This window comes from Dipodomys ordii, unplaced genomic scaffold (assembly GCF_000151885.1).
Source record: "Dipodomys ordii isolate 6190 unplaced genomic scaffold, Dord_2.0 Scaffold7, whole genome shotgun sequence".
Taxonomy (NCBI): Eukaryota; Metazoa; Chordata; class Mammalia; order Rodentia; family Heteromyidae; genus Dipodomys; species Dipodomys ordii.
Window position 1 is genome coordinate 2,141,499 of NW_012267223.1, and position 20,398 is coordinate 2,161,896.

At 56.9% G+C, this 20,398-nt stretch overlaps 3 protein-coding genes across 3 annotated transcripts in view; all 3 read right to left on the reverse strand.

The window, feature by feature from the left end:
- Positions 1–908, reverse strand: part of Syngr2 (synaptogyrin 2) — a 6,298-nt gene extending 5,390 nt beyond the window's left edge. The window contains exon 1 of the mRNA XM_013036367.1: positions 822–908. Coding sequence (XP_012891821.1) covers positions 822–908 — 87 coding nt within the window. The remainder of the gene's footprint in view (positions 1–821) is intronic.
- A 565-nt stretch (positions 909–1,473) lies between these two features.
- LOC106001254 (chromosome unknown open reading frame, human C17orf99) lies at positions 1,474–9,617 on the reverse strand. The gene is made up of 6 exons (XM_013036369.1): positions 9,581–9,617; positions 9,278–9,310; positions 6,019–6,225; positions 5,000–5,299; positions 2,859–3,338; positions 1,474–1,878 (listed from the first exon to the last, which is right to left on the reverse strand). The coding sequence occupies exons 1-6, from the start codon at positions 9,615–9,617 to the stop codon at positions 1,862–1,864; spliced, it is 1,074 nt and encodes a 357-aa protein (XP_012891823.1). The 3' UTR covers positions 1,474–1,861.
- A 3,267-nt stretch (positions 9,618–12,884) lies between these two features.
- Tmc8 (transmembrane channel-like 8) lies at positions 12,885–20,352 on the reverse strand (the record flags this gene model as incomplete). The annotated part of the gene is made up of 13 exons (XM_013036370.1): positions 12,885–13,213; positions 13,800–13,878; positions 14,569–14,727; positions 15,144–15,274; positions 15,571–15,754; positions 15,888–15,985; positions 16,242–16,365; positions 16,753–16,892; positions 17,064–17,234; positions 18,364–18,511; positions 18,674–18,810; positions 19,784–19,869; positions 20,199–20,352. Coding segments are annotated over 13 exons (1,860 nt in total), but the record flags the coding sequence as incomplete, so codon positions are not given.
- Positions 20,353–20,398: the final 46 nt, after the last annotated feature.

Sequence of the window (20,398 nt, forward strand, 5' to 3'; positions counted from 1 at the left end):
CCTAGCTACTCAGGAGGCTGAGATCTGAGGATCGCGGTTCAAAGCCAGCCCGGGCAGGAGAGACCGTGAGACTCCTATCTCCAATAAACCACCAGCAAAGCGGAAGTGGCATTGTAGCTCAAGTGGTAGAGCGCTTGCCTTGAGCTGAAGAGCTGAGGGACAGCGCCAGGCCCAGAGTTCAAGCCCCATGACCGACAAAAAAAAAAAAGTTTCCTGGACTTTCCTGCCCAGGCTGGCTTTGAACTGCAATCCTCAGATCTCAGCCTCCTGAATAGCTAGGATTACAGGTGTGAGCCATCAGCATCCAGCTGAGAGATTGTCTCCAATCAACCACCAGAAAAACAGAAGTGGAGCTATGGCTCAAAGTGCTAGCCTTAAACTAAAAGAGCTCAGGGACAGTGCCCAGGCCATGAGAGTTCAAGCTTTATGACCTACAAAAAAAAAAAAAAGCCAGTGCCAGTGGTTCATGCCTATAATCCTAGCTACTAAGGAGGCTGAGATCTGAGGATCGCGGTTCAAAGCCAGCCCGGGCAGGAAAATCTATGAGACTTATCTCCAAGGAACCACCAGAAAACCGGAAGTGACGCTGTGGCTCAAGTGGTAGAGCACTAGCTTTTAGCTGAAGAGCTGAGGGACAGCGCACAGGCCCAGAATTCAGGACCCAGGACAACAACAACAACAAAAAGGTATACCTGGAAAGGGACACTGGTGCTAGGCTGTGTGAGACAGGCAGGGAGAGGGGAACTGGAGGGACCATGTACAGGCTCCAGGAAGGATGTGTGCTAAGGGAGGTAAGGGATAAGGAGCGCAGTACACAGTACACCAGGGGTGCTGGTGGTGTGAGTACAGCCAGAGGACTGAGCCACCACAAGGGGGAGGGAGGGGGGCTGGTCCTTCTGACAGTCCATCCCCTGACTCCCCCCCCACATTGATGGGTGATGAGAAGCCACTGGAAGTGAGCACAGGCCCCCTTCCTTTCTATACATCCCCTAAAATTCTTACGGCAACATTTAAGTGTGCTGAACTCCCCCAGGGTCTAAGGAAACTGGCAGGCCTTTCCCTTCCCCCTTCCCTCCTTTCTTCAACCCTCACATTCTCCTTCTCCCTTCCCCTCCTCTTCCCTTCCCTCCCTTTTTTGCCAGTTGTAGGGCTTAAACTCAGGGCCTGGGCACTGTCCCTGAGTTTCTTTTGCTCAAGGCTAGCACTCTACCACTTGAGCCACAGCACCACTTCGGGCTCTTTCTCTATATGGGTGCTGAGGAGTGGAACCCAGGGCTTCATGCATGTGAGGCAAGCGCTCTACCACTTCCCAGCTCCCCTTCCTTTCTTTTTATTTGTTTTTAGCCAGGGTCTTGCTCTGTAGCCCAAGCTGGCTTCCTATTTACTCAGTCTTCCTGCCATAGCTCCTGAGTAGTGAAATTACAGGTGTAAACTGACAAGCCTGCCTTTATTCAGATTGCATTTCATTTTTATGTTTATTTTTGGTGCTGGGATTCTTCTTCTTCTCAATGCTTTTATTATGTATAATAAAGATATACAACACGATGTGACGGATGCACAAAGACAGCGAAAGTCTGGAATGGAGCAAATGAATCTGTCATCACAGGGGCCACCAGTGCGGACCCCACATGCAGTCCAATTTTATTACCTCTGCTGCGTCTCTGAGCTGCACACAGCACTTATTTGCTGTTCTGTGTCTTCAGACCTACCAAGCCCCCTCCACCCCCAAGGCCGGCTTCCTCCTAAGGGACTCTGGCCTCGTCTTCTGGTCCCCATCTTGATGACGAAGTAGCAGATGCTCTGGGTCCGGCAGCACACCTCTCTTTCACCTTCTGCTGAGGCCTCCTGGGGTTTTATGGTGTCAAGAGCCTCTGTATCCTGGGCAGGAAGACAGGAGGCTTACTCATCCCACTAAACGAAGTGGGCTGCTGAATCCCTGAGGGGCCAAACACTGGTCCCTGGTCACAGGGTCGGTGGCAGCCAGGTCTCTGAACCCCACTTTACAGGAGAGAAGAGTGAGGTGCCTCACATGGGAAGTTCCAGGAGGCAGAAGTTCCTGGGTCAGCAGGCAGCAGGCAGAGGCTGGCCCTGCCACTTCACCCAGCCAGGAAGTGCTGGCCATGGGAAAGAGACTTCACAGGAAGTCCCGCCCCTGCTTCCTGTGCCACCTGGGAAAGGCTGACCAATGAGGCCTCTCCTGGCCCGCCCAGGTCGCAGAGGACCCACAGGAAACATGGAAAAAGCTGGGCCCTGTTAGCGCATGTCTGTAATAGTAGCTACACCGCAGGCTGAGATGTAAGGCTAGAGGTGAAGAACCCCTGGGTGGGAAAGTTTATGAGACTCTTATCTCCAATTAGTCACCAAAAAGCTAGAAGCAGAGCTGGGACACAAGTGATAGACTACCAGCCTGAAAACAAGCAAACAGCCGGGCGCTGGTGGCTCACGCCTGTCATCCTAGCTACTCAGGAGGCTGAGATCTGAGGATCGCGGTTCAAAGCCAGCCAGAAAGTCCAAAAAAGTAGAAGTGGACATGTGGCTTAAATGGCAAAGATCAGGGAAAGCATCCAACCTCTGAGTTCAAGCCCAGGACCAGCACAGAGAGAGAGAGAGCCCCCCATCAGAGGCTAGATGACCACTGAAGAGCAGCTGGGGACCTGGGGACGCGGGACAGGAAACACAGTGCATCTCAACGAATATCCCCGGGGTGGGCCTGCTGGTATGTCCCCCTTTCTCACTGCCTTGGTGGCTGCCTGACTTGTAAGGGCCGCCCGCCCCTCCTCTCCGCCCCCTCCCCCCAGGTTCTTGGTGGTAGACAGCCACTCTCCCATTCCATCCCTGCACAGAGCCACGGGGCTTACCTAGTCCAGCCAAGCATCCCAGACGCAATGCCTGTGATGGAGACCAGGCTGCCGACAAGCACGCACGTGGGTCCCAGGGGCAGCTGCCCTGTGAGGGTGGCAAGGAGGCTGGGTTGGGCTGGCTGCCTTCAGGCAGGAGGCCTAGTAGGCATGGCTGCCGCCTGGGCCCTTTAGGCCGGGTTCCCTTCCAGCCCCGAAGAGCGCGCTCACCCGGGGGCACCAACGTGAAGGCACTGCTCAGGGCACTGATGCTGTTCTCAGCCTGGCACTGGTACCAGCCGGATGTCTGGGACAGCTGAAAGGAGAAGTTGGCAGGCTGCCCGTGGAGAGGCCTCTGCTGCATGCAGACTCGCCCGTCCTTACTGACCAGACGGTAGGTGATGGGTGGGCTGCCAGAGGACACCTGGCAGGACACCTCCATCCTGGGGCCGGACCCTCTGTCCCACAGGGAGAAGTTAGCTTGCAGCTGGGACACTGGCTCTGGTAGTGGGGGGGGGGGCGGGGGATGGGAGGGAATGGCACAGACATGGTTAGAAGGCCTTATGTCCTGATCTGAAATGCCAGAAGAGCCCAGGGCTTTGTGTTGCTGCCGCCTCCCCTAGGCAGCCCTCAGGATTACCCTGTGTGTCTGAGCTTCTAGCCTGCTGGCAGTGTGACCACACAATTACACTTTCGGTATGGTATATTTCAGGTTTCCAGACTTAGAAAATAAAAATACAGGGCACCTGGTTAAATTTGAATTGTAGACAAGCAGCAAGTACTTTTTCAGGAACATATCTGAAACATATCTGGCAGCCTTCATTACATCCAATTAAGTAAAAAATATTAGCAGGGTGCTGGTAGCTCATACCTGTAATCCCAGCTACTCAGGAGGCTGAGATCTGAAGATCATGGTTCAAAGCCAGCGTGGGCAGGAAAATCTATGAGACTCTTATCTCCAATGAACCACCAGCAAACCGCAAGTGGCACTGTGGCTCAAACTGGCAAGAGTGTTTGTCTTGAACAAAAGAGTTCAGGGACAGTGCCCAGGCCCTGAGTGCAAGCCCATGACCAGTGGGGGGCGGGGTGGAATTCTAAACTTTGAACCCTTATGTATCAGCAGCAATCCCACCCCTGGTTCCATCCCTACCGCCTCCTAAATGCCACTCGACCCAATGCCCTCTGTGCCCTGGGATGCTCTGCTCATTATCTCGTTTTCAGGCCTAGCACTGGAGGCTAAGAGAGACCCACCTGTCCCCACAGCCAGCGTGGGTGGGATCTGAGCTCCACCTGTAGGGTTCCCACCTGACTCCCCCTTGGCGACCTCTCCTAGCATCCTTAGGCTGAGGGGCAGAGAATGGAGGGGAGCCCCCACCTAATCTTTGTCTAGCCATACAGGCCAGCAACACTTCCTGGTCCCCATTGCCCAGGGCTCTCAAGGAAGACACTCAGGTGGAATGGGATGGAGCTAGGAAGAAGGCAGGACTTGGGGCTGATACAGGGCAGGGGAGGGGTCCTGAAACCGGCTTTGGCCAGTCTCCCAGAGCCTCCAGATGCAAAGCCGGAGCCCCATGAGTGGCTGAGAAATTGAACTGAGATGAATGACAGCAAGGGCCTGGGTTAGCCGGGTGCTGGTGGCTCCCATCCATAATCCTAGCTGCTCAGGAGGCTGAGATCTGAGGATCACGGTTCCAAGCCAGCCGAGGCAGGAAAGTCTTTTTTATTTGTTTTTTAAATTTTTATAGGAGTCTTACCTCCAATTAACCAGCGAAAAGTGGAAGGGGAACTGTGTGACTCAAAGGGTAGAATGCCAGCCTTGAGCAAGAAAGCTAAAGGACAGTAGGACAGTGTCCAGGCCCTGAGTTCAAGTCCCAGTGCTGGTAGAAAGAGAGGGGGGAGGCGGGAGGGAAGGAGGGAGGAAAGGAGGGAGGAAAGGAGGGAGGGAGGAAGGAAAGGAAAAGAGAAAGAAGGGCCTGGTTTATTAGCCTCAGTTATGAGCCCACAGACAGGATGGAGTCTCGTGGGCACCAGTCTGGGCACAGCTTTGGGGCTGGCAGCCTGCCCTCCATTCCCACTATCCTGCCCTGGACCCCTCTAAATTCCCCAGGAGCTCCCCACTTGTCTGCCTCCCCTGCTCCCCTCTGGCTGGCCCCAGCACTCACTGGCCCACAGCTCCCAGTACATCTGCAGCCTGGCGCTGGGCCCGTGGGTGCCCGAGGCGGAGACGGCCTGGCAGGCGTAGGTGAGCAGGTCCGGGCTGGACTTGAGCGTGACGTTGATGTTGAAGAAGGCGGGCTGGTAGGTGTTTATCACCCTCCTGGCCACCAGGGTGTTCTGTCTAGCCAGGAGGGAGTAGGTGATGGGCGGGGGTGCCTGGGGCACATGGCATGTTATAAGCACCCAGCGGCTTTGGGGGTAGACCTGCAGGACTTTGTAGGTGATGGAGATGTCTGGGGTGGAACCTAGGAGGTGGAGAGTCCAGGAAGGGAGGGAGGGAGGGAGGGAAGCAAGGAGGCAGGAAGGAAGGAAGATAGGAAGAAAGAAAGAAAGAAAGAAAGAAAGAAAGAAAGAAAGAAAGAAAGAAAGAAAGAAAGAAAGAAAGAAAGAAAGGTTGATTTATCACACCCCTTAAGAATTAATGCTGGTTTTGGCTGGGAAGGCGGCTCATGGCTATAATCCTAGCTATTCAGGGGCTGAGATCTGAGGATCACGGTTCAAAGCCAGCCCAGGGATAGAAAGTCCATGAGTCTCTTATCTCCAGTTAGCCACCAAAAAACTGGAAGGTGTAGCTGTGGCTCCAAGTGGTAGAGTGCTAGCCTTGAGCAAAGAGGAGCTCAGAGACAGAACCCAGGCCCTGAGCTCAAGTGCCAATACTAGCACATTAAAAAAAAGACAAAATAGGGCTGGGAAGGTGGCTCAGTGGTAGAGCGCTTGCCTTGCATGCCTGAGGCCCTGGGTTCGATTCCTCAGCACCACATACACAGAAAAAGCCAGAAGTGGGGCTGTGGCTCAAGTAGTAGAGTGCTAGCCTTGAGCTGAAGAGCTGAGGGACAGCGCCCAGGCCCAGAGTTCAGGCCCCACGACCGGACCCTCCCCCCAAAAAAGACAAAATATAAATGTCCTTGGGGTCCCTGGCCTCCCCTGTGCTGCTGGGTGACCTGTGGTAAGCACACCGAGGTACGCAAGTGCTCCCGGCACGCGGCGCGGTGACCGGTGACATGCTCCGGGAACCTGACAGCTCCTTTGTAGGTGGCTGCTACATCACCTGACGGACAGTGGCTTTCAGTGTGGGCTGCGCTGGCTTCTGAGGACTGCTGTGTCTGCTGGCGTTTGTGGTTATCACCCTGGGGCTGCTCCTGGCATCGGCTGAATGGAAGCCAGCGACTCCCTGAACACCCACGATGCAGTGGGCAGTCTACAACGGAGAACCATCCAGCCCCAAGGCCAGCGGTGTGGGCTGAGAGCCACACAGAGTGGCTGGGCCATCTAGAATCAGGACCGCTCACTGGGCCTGCACAGATCACCAGCTCCGTCTCATCGGAGTGTCCACCACAGCTTCACCAGCACCCCCCCATAGGGTGGGGGTCAGGGGAGTACTTTTCTTCTTTTTTGGTTTGAGAGCAGGACTCAAACTTGGTACCTGACTCTTTTGCTCATTGGCTAGTGCTCTACCAACTCAGCCATGCCTACAATCCATACTTTTTTTGTTGGTTTTCGGTCAGTCTTGGGGCTTGAACTCTGGGCCTGGATGCTGTTCTTGAGCTCTTCTGCTCAAGGTAAGCACTTTACCACTTGAGCCACAGCTCCACTTCTGGTTTTCTGGTGGTTTATTGGAAATAAGAGTCTCACGGACTTTCCTGCCCGGGCTGGCTTTGAACCTGGATCCTCAGATCTCAGCCTCCTGAGTAGCTAGGATTACAGGCATGAGACACCAGTGCCCAGCCTTTTTTTTTTTTTTAATATTAAAAAGATATTGTTAGGGTTGGGAAGGTGGCTCAGTGGTAGAGTGCTTGCCTTGCATGTATGAGGCCCTGGGTTCTATTCCTCAGCACCACATAAGTAGAAAAAGCCGGAAGTGGTGCTGTGGCTCAAGTGGTAGAGCGCTAGCCTTGAGCTGAAGAGCTGAGGGAGAGCGTCCAGGCCCAGAGTCTAAGCCCTACAACCGACAAAAAAAACCCCAAAAAACAAAAAATATTGTTATTATAAAAGTGATGTGCAGAGATGTTACAATTACCTTTTGTTTTTTTTCTTTTTTTTATTTTGGTCAGTCATAGAGCTTGAACTCTGGGCCTGGGCGCTGTCCCTCAGCTCTTCAGCTCAAGGCTAGCACTCTACCACTTGAGCCACAGCGCCACTTCCGGCTTTTTCTATTTATAGGGGGCTGAGAAATCGAACTCAGGGCCTCATGCATGTGAGGCAAGCATGCTACATTGAGCCATCTTCCCAGCCCCCATTACCTTTATCTTTTTGGGAAAAAAAAAAGTCTTTTCATGCAAAATCATTGGTTTGAGAAAGCAGAGCTACAGCTAGACTTAGAGCTGCCTGAGCTACTGCACTTCCATCCGTCATTATTTAAGTTTGACTCTTGGGACAGAGGCCTTCTTAGGGCTGAAAGGCACCTCAGGGGCAGGGGCTGGACACTCATGCTGGGGAAGTGGGGATCTCCTGGACCCCTTGCAGTTCTTCTGCTCCCTTCAAAAAGGGAAATGATCTAGACTTACAAAAGTAGAAAGGAAAAAATGCCCCATTTTCATTTCAATGGCCAAGAATAGAAGCTTGATTTGCCTAAGTCTGCATCAGGGCCTTTACTCTCTATTCAAACAAGGTGTGTGTGTGTCTGTGCATGCGCATGTGTGCATACACATTTGTTTTCATTATTTGGTTTATGGATTTAGTGGATCAATAAAGGGCAGTCTTTCCCTAATTTAGCATGCAGCTACTAAGTCAGAACTTTTGGATGGTGTGATGTCACATGTAAAATGAGATAAAGTGATACCGAGGCCCCTCTGGGGGCAGAAGCTAAGCCATGCAGAGGCTGGGTTGCTTGGTGAGCCTCATTTTGTGAGAGTCTGTTACTAAAGAAAGGACATTGCCAGGCCCTTGTAATCCTAGCTACTCAGGAGACAGAGATCTGAGGATCACAGTTCAAGGCCAGCCTGGGAAAATACATTCAAGAAGTTCTTTTTTTTTTTTTGGGGGGGGGGTTCCGGTCATGGGGCTTGAACTCTGGGCCTGGGCGCTGTCCCTCAGCTCTTCAGCTCAGGGCTAGCACTCTACCACTTGAGCCACAATACCACTTCCAGCTTTTTTTTCTTTTTGCTTATGTGGTGCTGAGGAATCAAACCCAGGGCCTCATGCATGCAAGGCAAGCGCTCTACCACTGAGCAACCTTCCCAGCCTTCAAGAAGTTCTTATCTCTAACCATCAAAAAGCTAGAAGTGGAGGTGTAGCTCAAGGGGTAGAGCACTAGCCTTAAACAGAAAAAGCTAAGATCTTCTGTTTAAGCCCCCAAATTCACACACACACACTCACACACACACACCGTGTTCAGTTAGCAGGACTTGATTGGCTGAGCAGGAGTCATGGGCTGATTTGACGGAAGAGGCAGGTACTTTCCAGAGAACCAGCTAAGGCTTTTTTAAGGGCAACACCAAAAATACATGTGAATCTCCCTTTCTCTCTCCAGCAAATGAGGAAATAAATGGTCTTTGAATCTGTGCCTCCTCTAAGTGAGACCTACATCAATAGTCCCATGGGAAGTAGAATAGAGGCATGTCCAGCTCTGGCCTGCATAGCTGACCGCACAGGTTAGGGACAAGGTAGGAAGGTCTCCTGTCTCCACTCTGACTGACACAGGGGCTGGAGATGGGGGGGGGCAGGGAGGAGAGGGGACAGTGCAGAACAAGCAGAAAGATGCAGTTGGACCTGAAAGTGGGCCAGGCCAGGGGTTCCCCTCCCTGGGTAACTCTCAGAGACCCACGCCCTCCAGCTGCTTCTGCACTCCTTGGGATTCTAGCTTTTCCCAGCAATCCTTCTGACCAAGGGGCCCCCATCCTGGGTCAAGGGGCTCCCCAAGAGTTCCCCACCTGTCTGGGGCCACACCCACCCAGCAGACCTACAGGGCTTACAGGTGTGTGTGGGAGATTCTGCTCCCCCCTGCCCCCCTCCACCCCTGCCCAAGGACACCCCTCCATGTTCCAAACAGCTCTGCCGGAAGCAGAGCCCTTCCGCTGTCCCCTGTCCCCAGAAATCCCGCTTCCACCTGCTCAGCCTGCCTTCTTCACTCTCCAGATCCCTGCAGGGTGGAGGCTGGGTTCCAGAATGGTCCAGCTGGCTGCCTTTCCCCCAGCCCCCTCCCCCCATCCACAGCCTCTCTCCCACCAAGGATCACAGATGGAGGCCGAGGACCCTTCTCCCCCCAGTATCTTGGGGCTACTCACCTTCTGCCTCCTCTTTGGGAAAGCTGCTGGGAGCTGCAAGAGAGGGGAAGGGGGGGAGCCCCGTGAGGGAGCCACAGCTGAGCCCAGGAGAAGGGGTCCTAAGCCCATCTTTCAGATGAGTAAATTGGTGCAGTGATGAAGCAGCAATGAGGCCAGTAAGGGGCTGGTCTGGTCTGTAGTGTCACCCTCCCTGTCTGTCCGTGCCTTCCCCTGTACCCTGCCTTCAGGACCTCTCCTGTGCTCCCCTAAGCCCACCCCCTGAGGCTCGGGCAGCCCTTCCCAGGTGTCCCCGAGCGGGCTCACCCAGCATGGCCAAGCACAGCAGCGGGAGCAGCCTCATGCTTCGTCCTCAGTGGGGCTGTGTGGAGCCTCTGCTCAGACTCAACAGAGCTTCCTGCGTGTGGGCCTCCTTCCACCGTGGGGGGCCCCCTGGCATGCTCCAGGGGTGCCGCCTGCAGGGCCAAGATAATCTGGAGGCTGCAACTCCAAGGTGCCCCCCTCCTACCAGGGCGGGGCCTAGAAGAGTCCCACGGGTTGGAGCCCCTGGACTTTGGTGGGTGAGGGACACCCACATCCTGGCCTAGCGAGCAGAGGCGGGAAGTGAGGTTGGGTGTGTGTGCCCAGTGGGAGGTGAGCGATTCCCAGGCAGGACCTTACAGGCTGGAGACATGGCGGCCAGCTGCACGGCAACTTCTGCCCACATGCCAGAGGATCCCCTCGGACCACCAGCCGGGCACCTGGGAGGGGGCTGATGCCGCACCTGGCCCCAGGCTCCACCACAGCCTGGACAAGGCCCTGGCCAGCCCAGGACTGGTCTTGAACTCCGCCCTTCTTCATGCCATCTAGGGGCCTGGGCCCGAGGCTCACGCAGGCAAAATAAAGACTAAGCCATGTCACCATCTGTGGTGTGGCCTTGCCAGTGCCCCGAAGCAGAGGGGCGGTGGGCCTCCCAGCCCGAGGGGCCACTGCCACATGCCTGCCCCTCTAGCAGGTTCTGGCTCAAGCCCAATCTTGGCTGCCAGGCCAGCTGGTGGCTTTTTTTTGCCAGGGTGAGTGACTTTGTGCAGAAACAGAACCATTCAATTGCTTTTTTTATTCTTCTGGTTGTGGGGCTTGAACTCAGGGCCTGGGCGCTGTCCCAGAGCTTTTCCCCTCCAGACAAGCGCTCTAGGATTAATGAATTAATCTGGTGACTAATTAGAGATAAGAGTCTTGTGAACTCTTATCTCCTGCCAGGGCTGGCTTTGAACCACTATCCTCAGATCTCAGCCTCCTGAGTAGCTAGGATGACAGGTGTGAGCTGCTTTTACACAGCAGTGTCACCTGCCTGCTACCAGGTGACTGTCAGTCTCTAATGTCACTGCTGCCCAGTGCCTGACCCGAAAGCCAGTGGGCCCTTCTTTCCATTCTTGGGGTGCCACTGAAGCCTGAGATTGGTGTGTGTCAGGAAGCAGCATCTAGATGATGAGGAAAACCATGCAGATATTAAGTCACTTAGAGACCTGTTGTGTGCCACCTGCCGGCCACAGTCCCTGGGGACAGCTCCTGCCATTGCTTGTCTACTTATAACTCCTCCCACAATCCCCTCCTAAAAGGTTTTTTTTTTTGGTTGTGGCGTTTGAACTCTGGGCCTGGGCGCTGTCTGTGAACTTTTCAGCTTAAGGCGAGTGCTCTACCATTTGAGCCACGCCAGCCACTTCTGGTTTTCTGGTGGTCCATTGGCGATAAGAGTCTCACAGAATTTCCTGCCTGGCCTGGCTTTGAACTGTGATCCTCAGATCTCAGCCTCCTGAGCAGTAGAGGGAGTGAGGACTGAGGGACACCAGGAACAAGGATCAGAGGGAGGCTGACCCTCCCTGGGGTCTCAGGCTGCGGGCTGTCTGGAACCTAAAGACCCAGAAACTCTGGCTCTCCCTGGTGTGGCAAACACGAAAGCGGCCTGGGCCCAGGCATCTTGGAAAAGTCCTCTCTTCTCTGAATATCTGCTGACTCTGGGGGCATCCTTGCCAGGCCTTGATGGGAGCCTTTCCCGTGGGCCCTGGGGTCCCTCTCCAGGGACCACCAGTGTATCCATCTCACTCCCTGTGGGCTAGTCCTCTGTCCCCACAGGGAGCACAGGGCTAGTCAGGGCCATTCTTGGTGTCCCTTGAGTGGAGGTTTCAGTGGCCCTAAAAGTTCCTTAGGGGGCTGGGAAGGTGGCTCAGTGGTAGAGTGCTTGCCTTGCATGCATGAGGCCCTGGGTTCGATTCCTCAGCACCACATAAGCAGAAAAAGCTGGAAGTGGCACTGTGGCTCAAGTGGTAGAGTACTAGCCTTGAGCTGAAGAGCTGAGGGACAGAGCCCAGGCCGAGTTCAGGCCCCACGACCAAAAAAAAAAGTTCCCTAGTTTCCCCACACACCGCGGTTTTGTAATTTCTGCCTCACAGGGCTGGTCTCCACAGCAGAAGGCCTTGTCACAGTCTCTGTATTTCCTGAATGCCTGGATTTTGGAAGGGTCCCAAAGGTGGAGGAGACATAGTCCTGGACCACCGAGGCCAGAAGAGCTGAGGTGAGGCTTCCCAGGCCTGGGAGGGTCCAGAGACCCCTGCGGTTGGGTTGCTGGGCTGCCTGCTCACCCCCCCCCTTACCTTGTACTTGTGAGATGTTTACTTGGCTTGTGCAATAACACCAGCAGGCCTCTCACTGCCCCCAGTGTGGCTTCTGGGCAGAGAAGGCTTGTCATGTCGCCACCCACCGTCCCCCAGTTCCCCTATCATCCACAGTGAGGGACTGCAGGTGTCTACCACAATGCCCAGATCAAAAACAAACACCCCTGCTGGACTCCAATCTTGCATTTTCTGACCCAGGAGGTCAGAGCAAGGCCTGAGAATTTGCATCTAACCAGTTCCCACCCAAGTGTACACCAGGCTGCTGTGGGTCCAGCTGCTGATCCATCCATCCTGTGTCACTTGCTCCTGGGCCAGATTAACCAGCTCCCAGGGGAGCCAGTGTCCCTGGTGGCCTTGTTGGCGGGCTCTGGATCAGGACCTGGCCTTTAGCAGCATTTGATCTGCCTTTGCTGAAGGTGTTGGGTCCTGTGCCATGGGACCAGATAAGGTCAGCCAGGGAGATGGACTGGCCATGTCCAACAGTCACCTGAGAAGCCTCTGGCTCCAAGGGCTTCAGGCCAAAGCTTTCTTTCTTTCTTTCTTGTCCGTTGTGGGCCTGAACTCTGGGCCTGGGCACTGTCCCTCAGCTCTTCAGCTCAAGGCGAGTGCTCTACCACTTGAGCTACAGCGCCACTTACGGTTTTCTGGTGGCTTATGGAGATACCAGTATCAGGGAGAGCCAGGCTCACACCTGTCATCCTGGCTACTCAGGAGACTGAGATCTGAAGATCATGGTTCAAAGCCAGCCCAGATAGGAAAGTCCATGAGACTCTTACCTCCAATAAACTACTCAGAAAAAGCCAGAAATGGCATTGTGGTAGAGCACTATCCTTGAGCACAAAGACGCTCAGGGTCAGCGCAGCCCAGGCCTGAGCTCAAGCCCCGGGAGGAGCAAAGCAAATAAATAAAATAAACCGCATCCTTGACTTACTCTGCTAAGATCTAGGCAAACGGCAAGACCTTTAATTAAAAAAATAGAACATCTGAAGGCTAAAAACATACAGGTGGGGATTCCCACACACTCTTCCTGCCGCCCGGGTCACCAGGGGCCTGGGGGGGAGGGCGGGGAGGCCGCAGGTCCCGCCGGGGAGCCGGGGTCGGTGGGGAAGCGGAACCGGGAAGGTCCGGGTGCGGGGCTCCGGGGGCCCGGGGAGCCCGGGCACGGGAATCCGGGACACAAGGACCCTGGACGCGAAGCTCGAGAGGGAGGGGACTCCGGCCCCGGGGAGGCCCCGGGGTCCAGCAGCCGCGACAGGTCCTCCACGAGGTGCCACTTCTCCCGGACTTGCTGTGAGGGGAGGGAGTGGCGAGCGGGCGGTTGCAAGCAGAACTTCCTCTTACAGGCAGGCCACGGTCAGCCGCAGCCACTGCGGAGGACTTGCCCAACAGATACGGGCACCGCCCGAGGCCACGCCCCGGCAGACGAGGCCACGCCCCAAACAGATTGCACAACTCCCGCCCCAGCTGCCGAGGCCACGCCCCCCGTGCAGGCCCACCCACCACCTGATGCCATGCCCCCCATAGGACCTGAGGCCACGCCCCTACAAGACCTGGACCCTCCCTCCTCCCCGCACACTGTCTCCCGGCCACGCCCCACCCTTGTCTGGCCTGGCTCCAGTAGGAGTCACTGTTCCCAGCTCCAGCATCCGGCCAGGCCTTCAGCAGTGAGGGCCCAGACTGACCTGAAGAGTGGGAGGGTCCAGGGCCAAATTCATACCAGGTCTTGTTCCTGGAGTCACCAGCCTTTCCTCCAGTCCTGAGCCTGTGCTCTAAGGACCAAACCTAACCAACCACCTCCCACCTCTCCCTGCCTCCGCCACACACCCGGAAAACGTCTCTGGAGGTGGCTTCCCCCAAACCCAGTGGCCACTCACCCAAACCAGCTGCTTCCGGAGACCATGGATGGCCCTGGTATTGGCCTGGGACTGCGATATGCACACGGTCAGGACCAGGCTTTGGGACAGACAGGACTCAAGGTCAGCCACACTCCAGTTCACAAATGCCTGCTCTAACTTTTCTTTTGCTGGTACTGGGGCTCTCACTTGGCTTTTTCATTCAAGTCTAGCACACTACCACTTAACACCTCCACTTCCAGCTTTTGCTGGTTAAATGGGGATAAGAAGCTCATTACCGGGGCTTGAACCTCCATCCTCAGATCTTAGTCTCCTGAATAGCTAGGTGTGATTACAGTTCCCTTCTGTTTTTCTGTTTTGTTTTTTTTTTTGGTTGGTCGTGGGGCTTGAACTCTGGGCCTGGGCACTGTCCCTCAGCTCTTCAGCTCAAGGCTGAGCTCGCATTCTACCACTTGAGCCACAGAGCCACTTCCGGCTCTTTCTGCTTATGTGGTGCTGAGGAATTGAACCCAGGGCCTTATGCATGCAAGGCAAATACTCTACCACTGAGCCACCTTCCCAGCTCCCTCTTCTGTTTCTTAAGAACAGATCCCGGAGTCTTCCCCAGGCACAGCCTTATCTGAAGCCTTATCACTGCTTCCACCCACAGCCCCCCCCAGCTGGACCTGCAGCACTGGGAGCAACTGAGGCCTTGGCTGTTGGCTTTACTGGGCCAGCTCCCAGGTCCATCACTAGGTAAGGAAGGAGCCCTCTTGAGGGTCCTCCTCCTGGGGCCCTGTCCTGAGCACACCTGAGCAGGATGAGGAGGGGGAAGCCGAAGGTGTGGGAGCTGAGGTAGTGGAGGACTTGCTGGGCGGGGAGCGGAAGCTGGAGGGCCACCAGCTCTGGGACCACCTGCCAGGGGGCGGAGTAGTTGGTGAAGAGGCCACAGTCCCAGGAAGAGTGGGTGCTGGGGAGGTGGAAGAGAATGGTCAGCATCCAGCTAGGAGCTGCTCTGACCCCCTCTTCCCCCCCACCCAAATGAGAGCTGCCCTGACTGCCCCCCCCCCCGCTGACCTCCCAGGAGAGAGCTGCCCTGACTGCCCCCCCCCCCCCCCCCGCTGACCTCCCAGGGGAAAGCTACCCTGATCCCTCCACTGACCACCCAGGTGAGAGCTGCCCTGACCCCCCCCACTGACCACCCAGAGGAGAGCTACCCTGACCCCCCTGCTGACCACCCAGGGGAGAGCTACCCTGATTTCCCCCCCTTGCTAACCACCCAGGGGAGAGCTGCCCTGACCCCCCCCTGCTGACCACCCAGGGGAGAGCTGCCCTGATCCCCCCCACTGACCACCCAGGGGAGAGCTGCCCCCAGTCCCTCCCCACCTGCTGACCACGTAGACCAGGGGCACTGCGGCCAAAAGCAGGCCCAGAAGCAGCATGAGCTGGAAGAAGAAGGTGGAGCTGGAGGCGCGGAAGAGCCGTGGGGATGCCCTGGAGTTCCTCAGGAGCGTGTACTGGGGGGCAAGGACAGACGGGAGGGTTCATGGGGGCGCACCCCAGGCCTGGGGCTTGAACTCAGGGCCTGGGCGCTGTCCCGCAGCTTTTCCATTCATGGCTAGTGCTCTACCACGTGAGCCACAGCTCCATTGCCAGCTTTTTGCTAGTTAAGTGGAAAGGCTCACAGACGTTTCTGCGCAAGGCGGCTTTGAGCAACGATCCTCAGGTCTCAGCCTCCTGGGTGGCTGGGATGACAGGCTGAGCCACTGTGCTCAGTGTGACACACAGGACTCCAGCAGCGCTGTCGCCTCACCTTCTTGATGTAGAAGGTGATGAACAGGAAGACGCTGTTGAAGAGCGGCAGCAGGGGGCAGTAGAAGAGGCCCATCCACGTGACTGTCTGGCCAGCCACGATGTCCAGCACGTTCTTGGGCACCAGGAACTCCTCCCGGTCCAGCCAGGTCCAGAAGTGGCCTGAGAACCTCTCTACCAGCAGCCTGGGCAGGGGACAGAGTCCAGGTACTCACGACCACGGACCGGCCCCCTCACCAGGCTTGGCTCACCCTTGGTTGTGGCCTCAAACGCACACCTGCCATTTCACACCCCTGCCCTGCCTGCCCCCCGGCTCACCTCCGAGGCAGGCTGACCAGGAAGGCGGAGGCCACCATGAGGAGGAAGTTGAAGGTAATCAGCTTATACAGCTCCTCGCCCACCGAGTTTTCCCAGCACTGGGGTACAGAGGGAGGGCTGGGTCACCGGCCCGCCCAGGCTCTGTTCCCTCCACCCACTTGTTGCGGACTCAAGCGTGTTGGGGAGACGGGCGCGCCCTTAGGTATGACCTCAGGGCCATGCTTAGAACAGAGCTCCTGGCCAGGCTACACTAAATCCGCTCCTCCTTCCAGAGGGGACAAGGTGACTGGGGGCCAAAGGGGGGGATTCTCCCAGAAGGACATGGGGGACGGGCCCCCCGGGAATGGCAGCCACCTGGTAGTCACAGGCGTTGTAGCCGTAGGACTCACAGCTGCTCCTGTTTCTGCCAATACACAGCACGGTCTGGCCCAGGGAGAAGGAGAACATGCCCAGGCTGGCCAGCTTCAGCGCCACGCACCTAGGGGTGGGAGTGTGTCAGGGGCATGGGAGGGGGGAACAGGAGTGCGTCAGAGGATGGGGGGGAACAGGAGTGTGTCAGAGGACACGGGGAGGGGAACAGGAGTGTGTCAGAGGACGGGAGGGGAACAGGAGTGTGTCAGAGGACACGGGGAGGGGACAGGAGTGTGTCAGGGGCATGGGAGGGGGGAACAGGAGTGCGTCAGAGGACGGGGGGGAACAGGAGTGTGTCAGAGGACACGGGGAGGGGACAGGAGTGTGTCAGAGGACGGGAGGGGAACAGGAGTGTGTCAGAGGACACAGGGGGGGACAGGAGTATGTCAGAGGGCCCTTCCCCAGCTGGAGGGCACTGGGCCTGCAGGGACAGCTCCACCTGCCTGGTGCTCACCAGAACAGTGTGAGGTTGACCTCGGTGCTTGGAGCATAGTTCTCCAGCTGGACCAGGATCACAAACAGCTGGGAACCCAGGAAGTTGACCAAGGCGATGACCCCGGAGGGCAGGTACTGGAGCACCACGAACAGGGGCTCCTGTGGGGGCAGACGGTCAGGGGACACGGGCCCGGCCTTTCCTGGTGTCCATCTCGACAGGGCTGGAAGCTCCCTGGGACATCTCCCGTGGCCTCTCTGACCCTCGGTGTCCTCATCTGCCGGGTGTCTCCTCCCAAAGCCCCCCGGGACCGAAGCAGAGGCTGCCCGTACCTCCCTGTGGTCCTGTGAGTACTTGGTGGCGTAGAAGATGGCGCTGATGGCCCCAGCCACCAGGAGGCCGATGAGGACGTTGACCCGCAGGTAGGAGAGCAGATGGCAGGCCCTCTGCGTGCGGGACCGCTGCTGGCTCAGCAGGAAGCGGTGGTCTTCATCCAACTCCACCTGAAGGCAGGGCAGGGCAGGGATGGGCAGGGCAGAGCAGGGGGGAGGGGGCAGAGTGGGGAGGGGTGGGGAGTAGGGAGGGCCCTCAGTCACCTAGTCACTCACTAGCCCCTAGCACTCAGCCTTACACACTCAGGCATCGTCATGGATCACACACTCACATTGTCATACTTGTGATTGTGTTCAGCGTAGCACATCACACACGGTCTCACGCTGCCACACGCCCTCACACGCGGTCTCACTATCACACACCCGCACACGCGGTCTCACGCTGTCACACGCGGTCTCACACTGTCACACGCCCTCACACATGGTCTCACTATCACACACCCTCACACGCGGTCTCATGCTGTCACACACCCTCACACATGGTCTCACGCTGCCACACGCCCTCACACACAGTCTGTCACATACCCTCACACACGGTCTCATGCTGTCACACGCCCTCACACGTGGTCACACACCCTCACACGCGGTCACACACCCTCACACGCCATCTCACACTGTCACACACCCTCACACGCCATCTCACGCTGTCACACACCCTCACACGCGGTCTCACGCTGTCACACACGGTCTCACGCTGTCACACGCCCTCACACGCGGTCTCACGCTGTCACACGCCCTCACACGCGGTCTCACACTGTCACATGCCCTCACACGCGGTCTCACAGTCACACGCCCTCACACGCAGTCTCACACTGTCACACGCCCTCACACGTGGTCTCACACTGTCACACGCCCTCACACGCGGTCTCACGCTGTCACATGCCCTCACACACAGTCTCACAGTCACACGCCCTCACACGCGGTCTCACAGTCACACGCCCTCACACATGGTCTCACACTGTCACACGCCCTCACACGTGGTCTCATGCTGTCACACACTCTCACACTGTCACAAGCCCTCACACTGTCACATGCGGTCTCACACTGCCACACACCCTCACATGCAGTCTCACAGTCACACAGTCTCACACTGTGACACGCCCTCACACACAGTCTCACGCTGTCACACGCCCTCACACTGTCACACGCGGTCTCTCACTGCCACACGCCCTCACACGCCATCTCACTGTCACTCGCCCTCACACGCTGTCTCACGCCGTCACCGCCACCCTGGCCCTACCTTGAGCTCATTGCTGATCTCGTGCGTCTTGATGATGGCAGCCTCTCGCACCCGGATGCAGAAGTCCCAGGAGGAGAAGAGCTTGGCGCTCAGCGGCGCCTTGTAGTCCTGGCCCAGGAGCAGCCTCTGGGGCAGCCCCTTCACCATCCTGGGACAAGGCAACAGAGACTGCTGTGGGGCCCCTCCAGCCTCGGGTCTGTGAGTGGGGATGGGGGCTGGGGCAGCCCTGCTGAGCAGGGGCAGCGGGGGTCCTCTGCCTGGAAGGGGTGACTAGGGACGGGGCCCAGGGAGGCCACCTGCCTGGGCTTACCGATGCAGAGTCCTGCAGAAGCACAGGAGCAGGCAGGCCAGGGGGCTGAGCAGGTAGGCCAGGCGGAGGCTGTACCCAGAGCTGCTCTCAGGCCCCGCCCGGTAGGCGCCATAGAAGAGATAGGTGTTGTTGAAGGCCTGGGGACAGCGATGAAGACTACTGAGTACGAGTGTGTGTCGGGCCTAGTCAGGTGAGAAGCATCCCCTCCGTGTGTGTGTGTTGGGGATGAACTCAGGGCTTTACACTGGGCTTCTTTGTTCAAGGTTCTGCCACTTGAGCCACAGCTCTCTTCCTGACTCTTTGGTGGTTAACTGGAGATAATAACTTATGGTCTTTTTTCTCTGGCTGGCTTCAAACCTTGACTTTCAGAGCTCAGCCTCCTGAGTCGCTGGGGTTGCTGGCTTCCGCTCCCAGCAGCAGGAGCCTTGACTGGTTGCTGAGGTTTCTCTAGGTAGCCGAGGCTGTCCTGGAAAACTCTGGATTTCCCCACCTCAGGGTCTCAAACGGTGTGAGAACTGCTGGCCTGAGAATGTCTTACAGAGGCTCAGAGAGGCCAGACAACTTGCTCAAGGTCACATAGCTTTTTTCTTTCTCTTGTTGGTCATGGGGCTTGAACTATGGGTCTGGGCGCTGTCCCTGCACTCCTCAGCTCAAGGCGAGTGCTCTACCGATTGAGCCACAGCGCCACTTCTGGTTTTCTAGTGGTTTATTGGAGATAAAAGTCTCATGGACTTTCCTGCCTAGGCTGGCTTTGAACCATGATCCTTAGATCTCAGCCTCCTGAGTAGCTAGGATTACAGGCGTGAGCCACTGGTGCCTAGCTAAGGTCACACAGCTTTGAATCCATAAACTCTCTCCATGGCTTTCAGGAATTAGGGGGTACTTAGTACTGGGGCCTGGACTCTTCTCCCTTTGTTCTTTGTACCCCCAGCCCTGCTGGGCTCTGAGGGCCCAAGCCTGTGTCTGCAGTGCAGGGGCCTCTGCCTCTCTCCCATCCCATTGGCTGGCTGAATAGGACCACCCACTAGAAGCCAAAATGCCCTGTGGGGAGGGTCTCTCCTTAGACTGGAGTCCCCAGGCCTCATGAACCCTCAGGACAGCCTCACTTACCCTGCCAGTTAAAATATTCCAAAGCTGATTGTGGAACTTCGGAATGCCACTCTGGGGCTGCTGGCTGTCCGGGCACTGGCCAGCTGCTGAGGAGGGAGAGGGGACCAACAGGCCTGGGTCCCGGGACACGGGGGACACTTGGCTCTCCCCCCCTTTCTTTTCTTTTTCCCAGTCCTGGGGCTTGAACTCAGGGCCTGAGCGCTGTCCCTGAGCTTCTTTTGCTCAAAGCTAGCGCTCTACCTCTTGAGCCACAGCGCCACTTCTGGATTTTCCTGTGTCTGTGGTGCTGAGGAATGGAACTCAGGGCTTCAAGCGTGCTAGGCGAGCACTCTGCCACTGAGCCACCTTCCCAGCCCCTCCCACCCTCCATCCCCCAGGATGTCAGGAAGGTTGTGTGCAGAAGACCCCAACTTACTCAAGTTCAGGGCCGGGCCCGGGCCCGGGGGGTGGAGCCAGGCCAGGGGCAGCAGCACGAAGCTGGCGGTGAGCAGCAGGGTCGGCAGGTTGAGCAGCAGGAGGAAGCGAAGGAAAGTGAAGTAGGACTGGATGCCGGTGCCAAAGAGACCTGCGGGGAGAAGAGCCGGGCGGTGGGGAGAGGGGCGGTGGGGAGAGGGG

What these genes read in the sequence shown, in the direction of transcription:
- LOC106001254 (XM_013036369.1), bottom strand. Translation starts at nt 9,617, where the DNA reads ATGAGGCTGCTCCCGCTGCTGTGCTTGGCCATGCTGG. An exon ending in GCTGTGCTTGGCCATGCTGG is followed by an intron (nt 9,311 to 9,580) that starts GTGAGCCCGCTC and finishes CCTCTCTTGCAG; the next exon opens with CTCCCAGCAGCTTTCCCAAA. An exon ending in CGCGTGCCGGGAGCACTTGC is followed by an intron (nt 5,300 to 6,018) that starts GTACCTCGGTGT and finishes TCCACCTCCTAG; the next exon opens with GTTCCACCCCAGACATCTCC.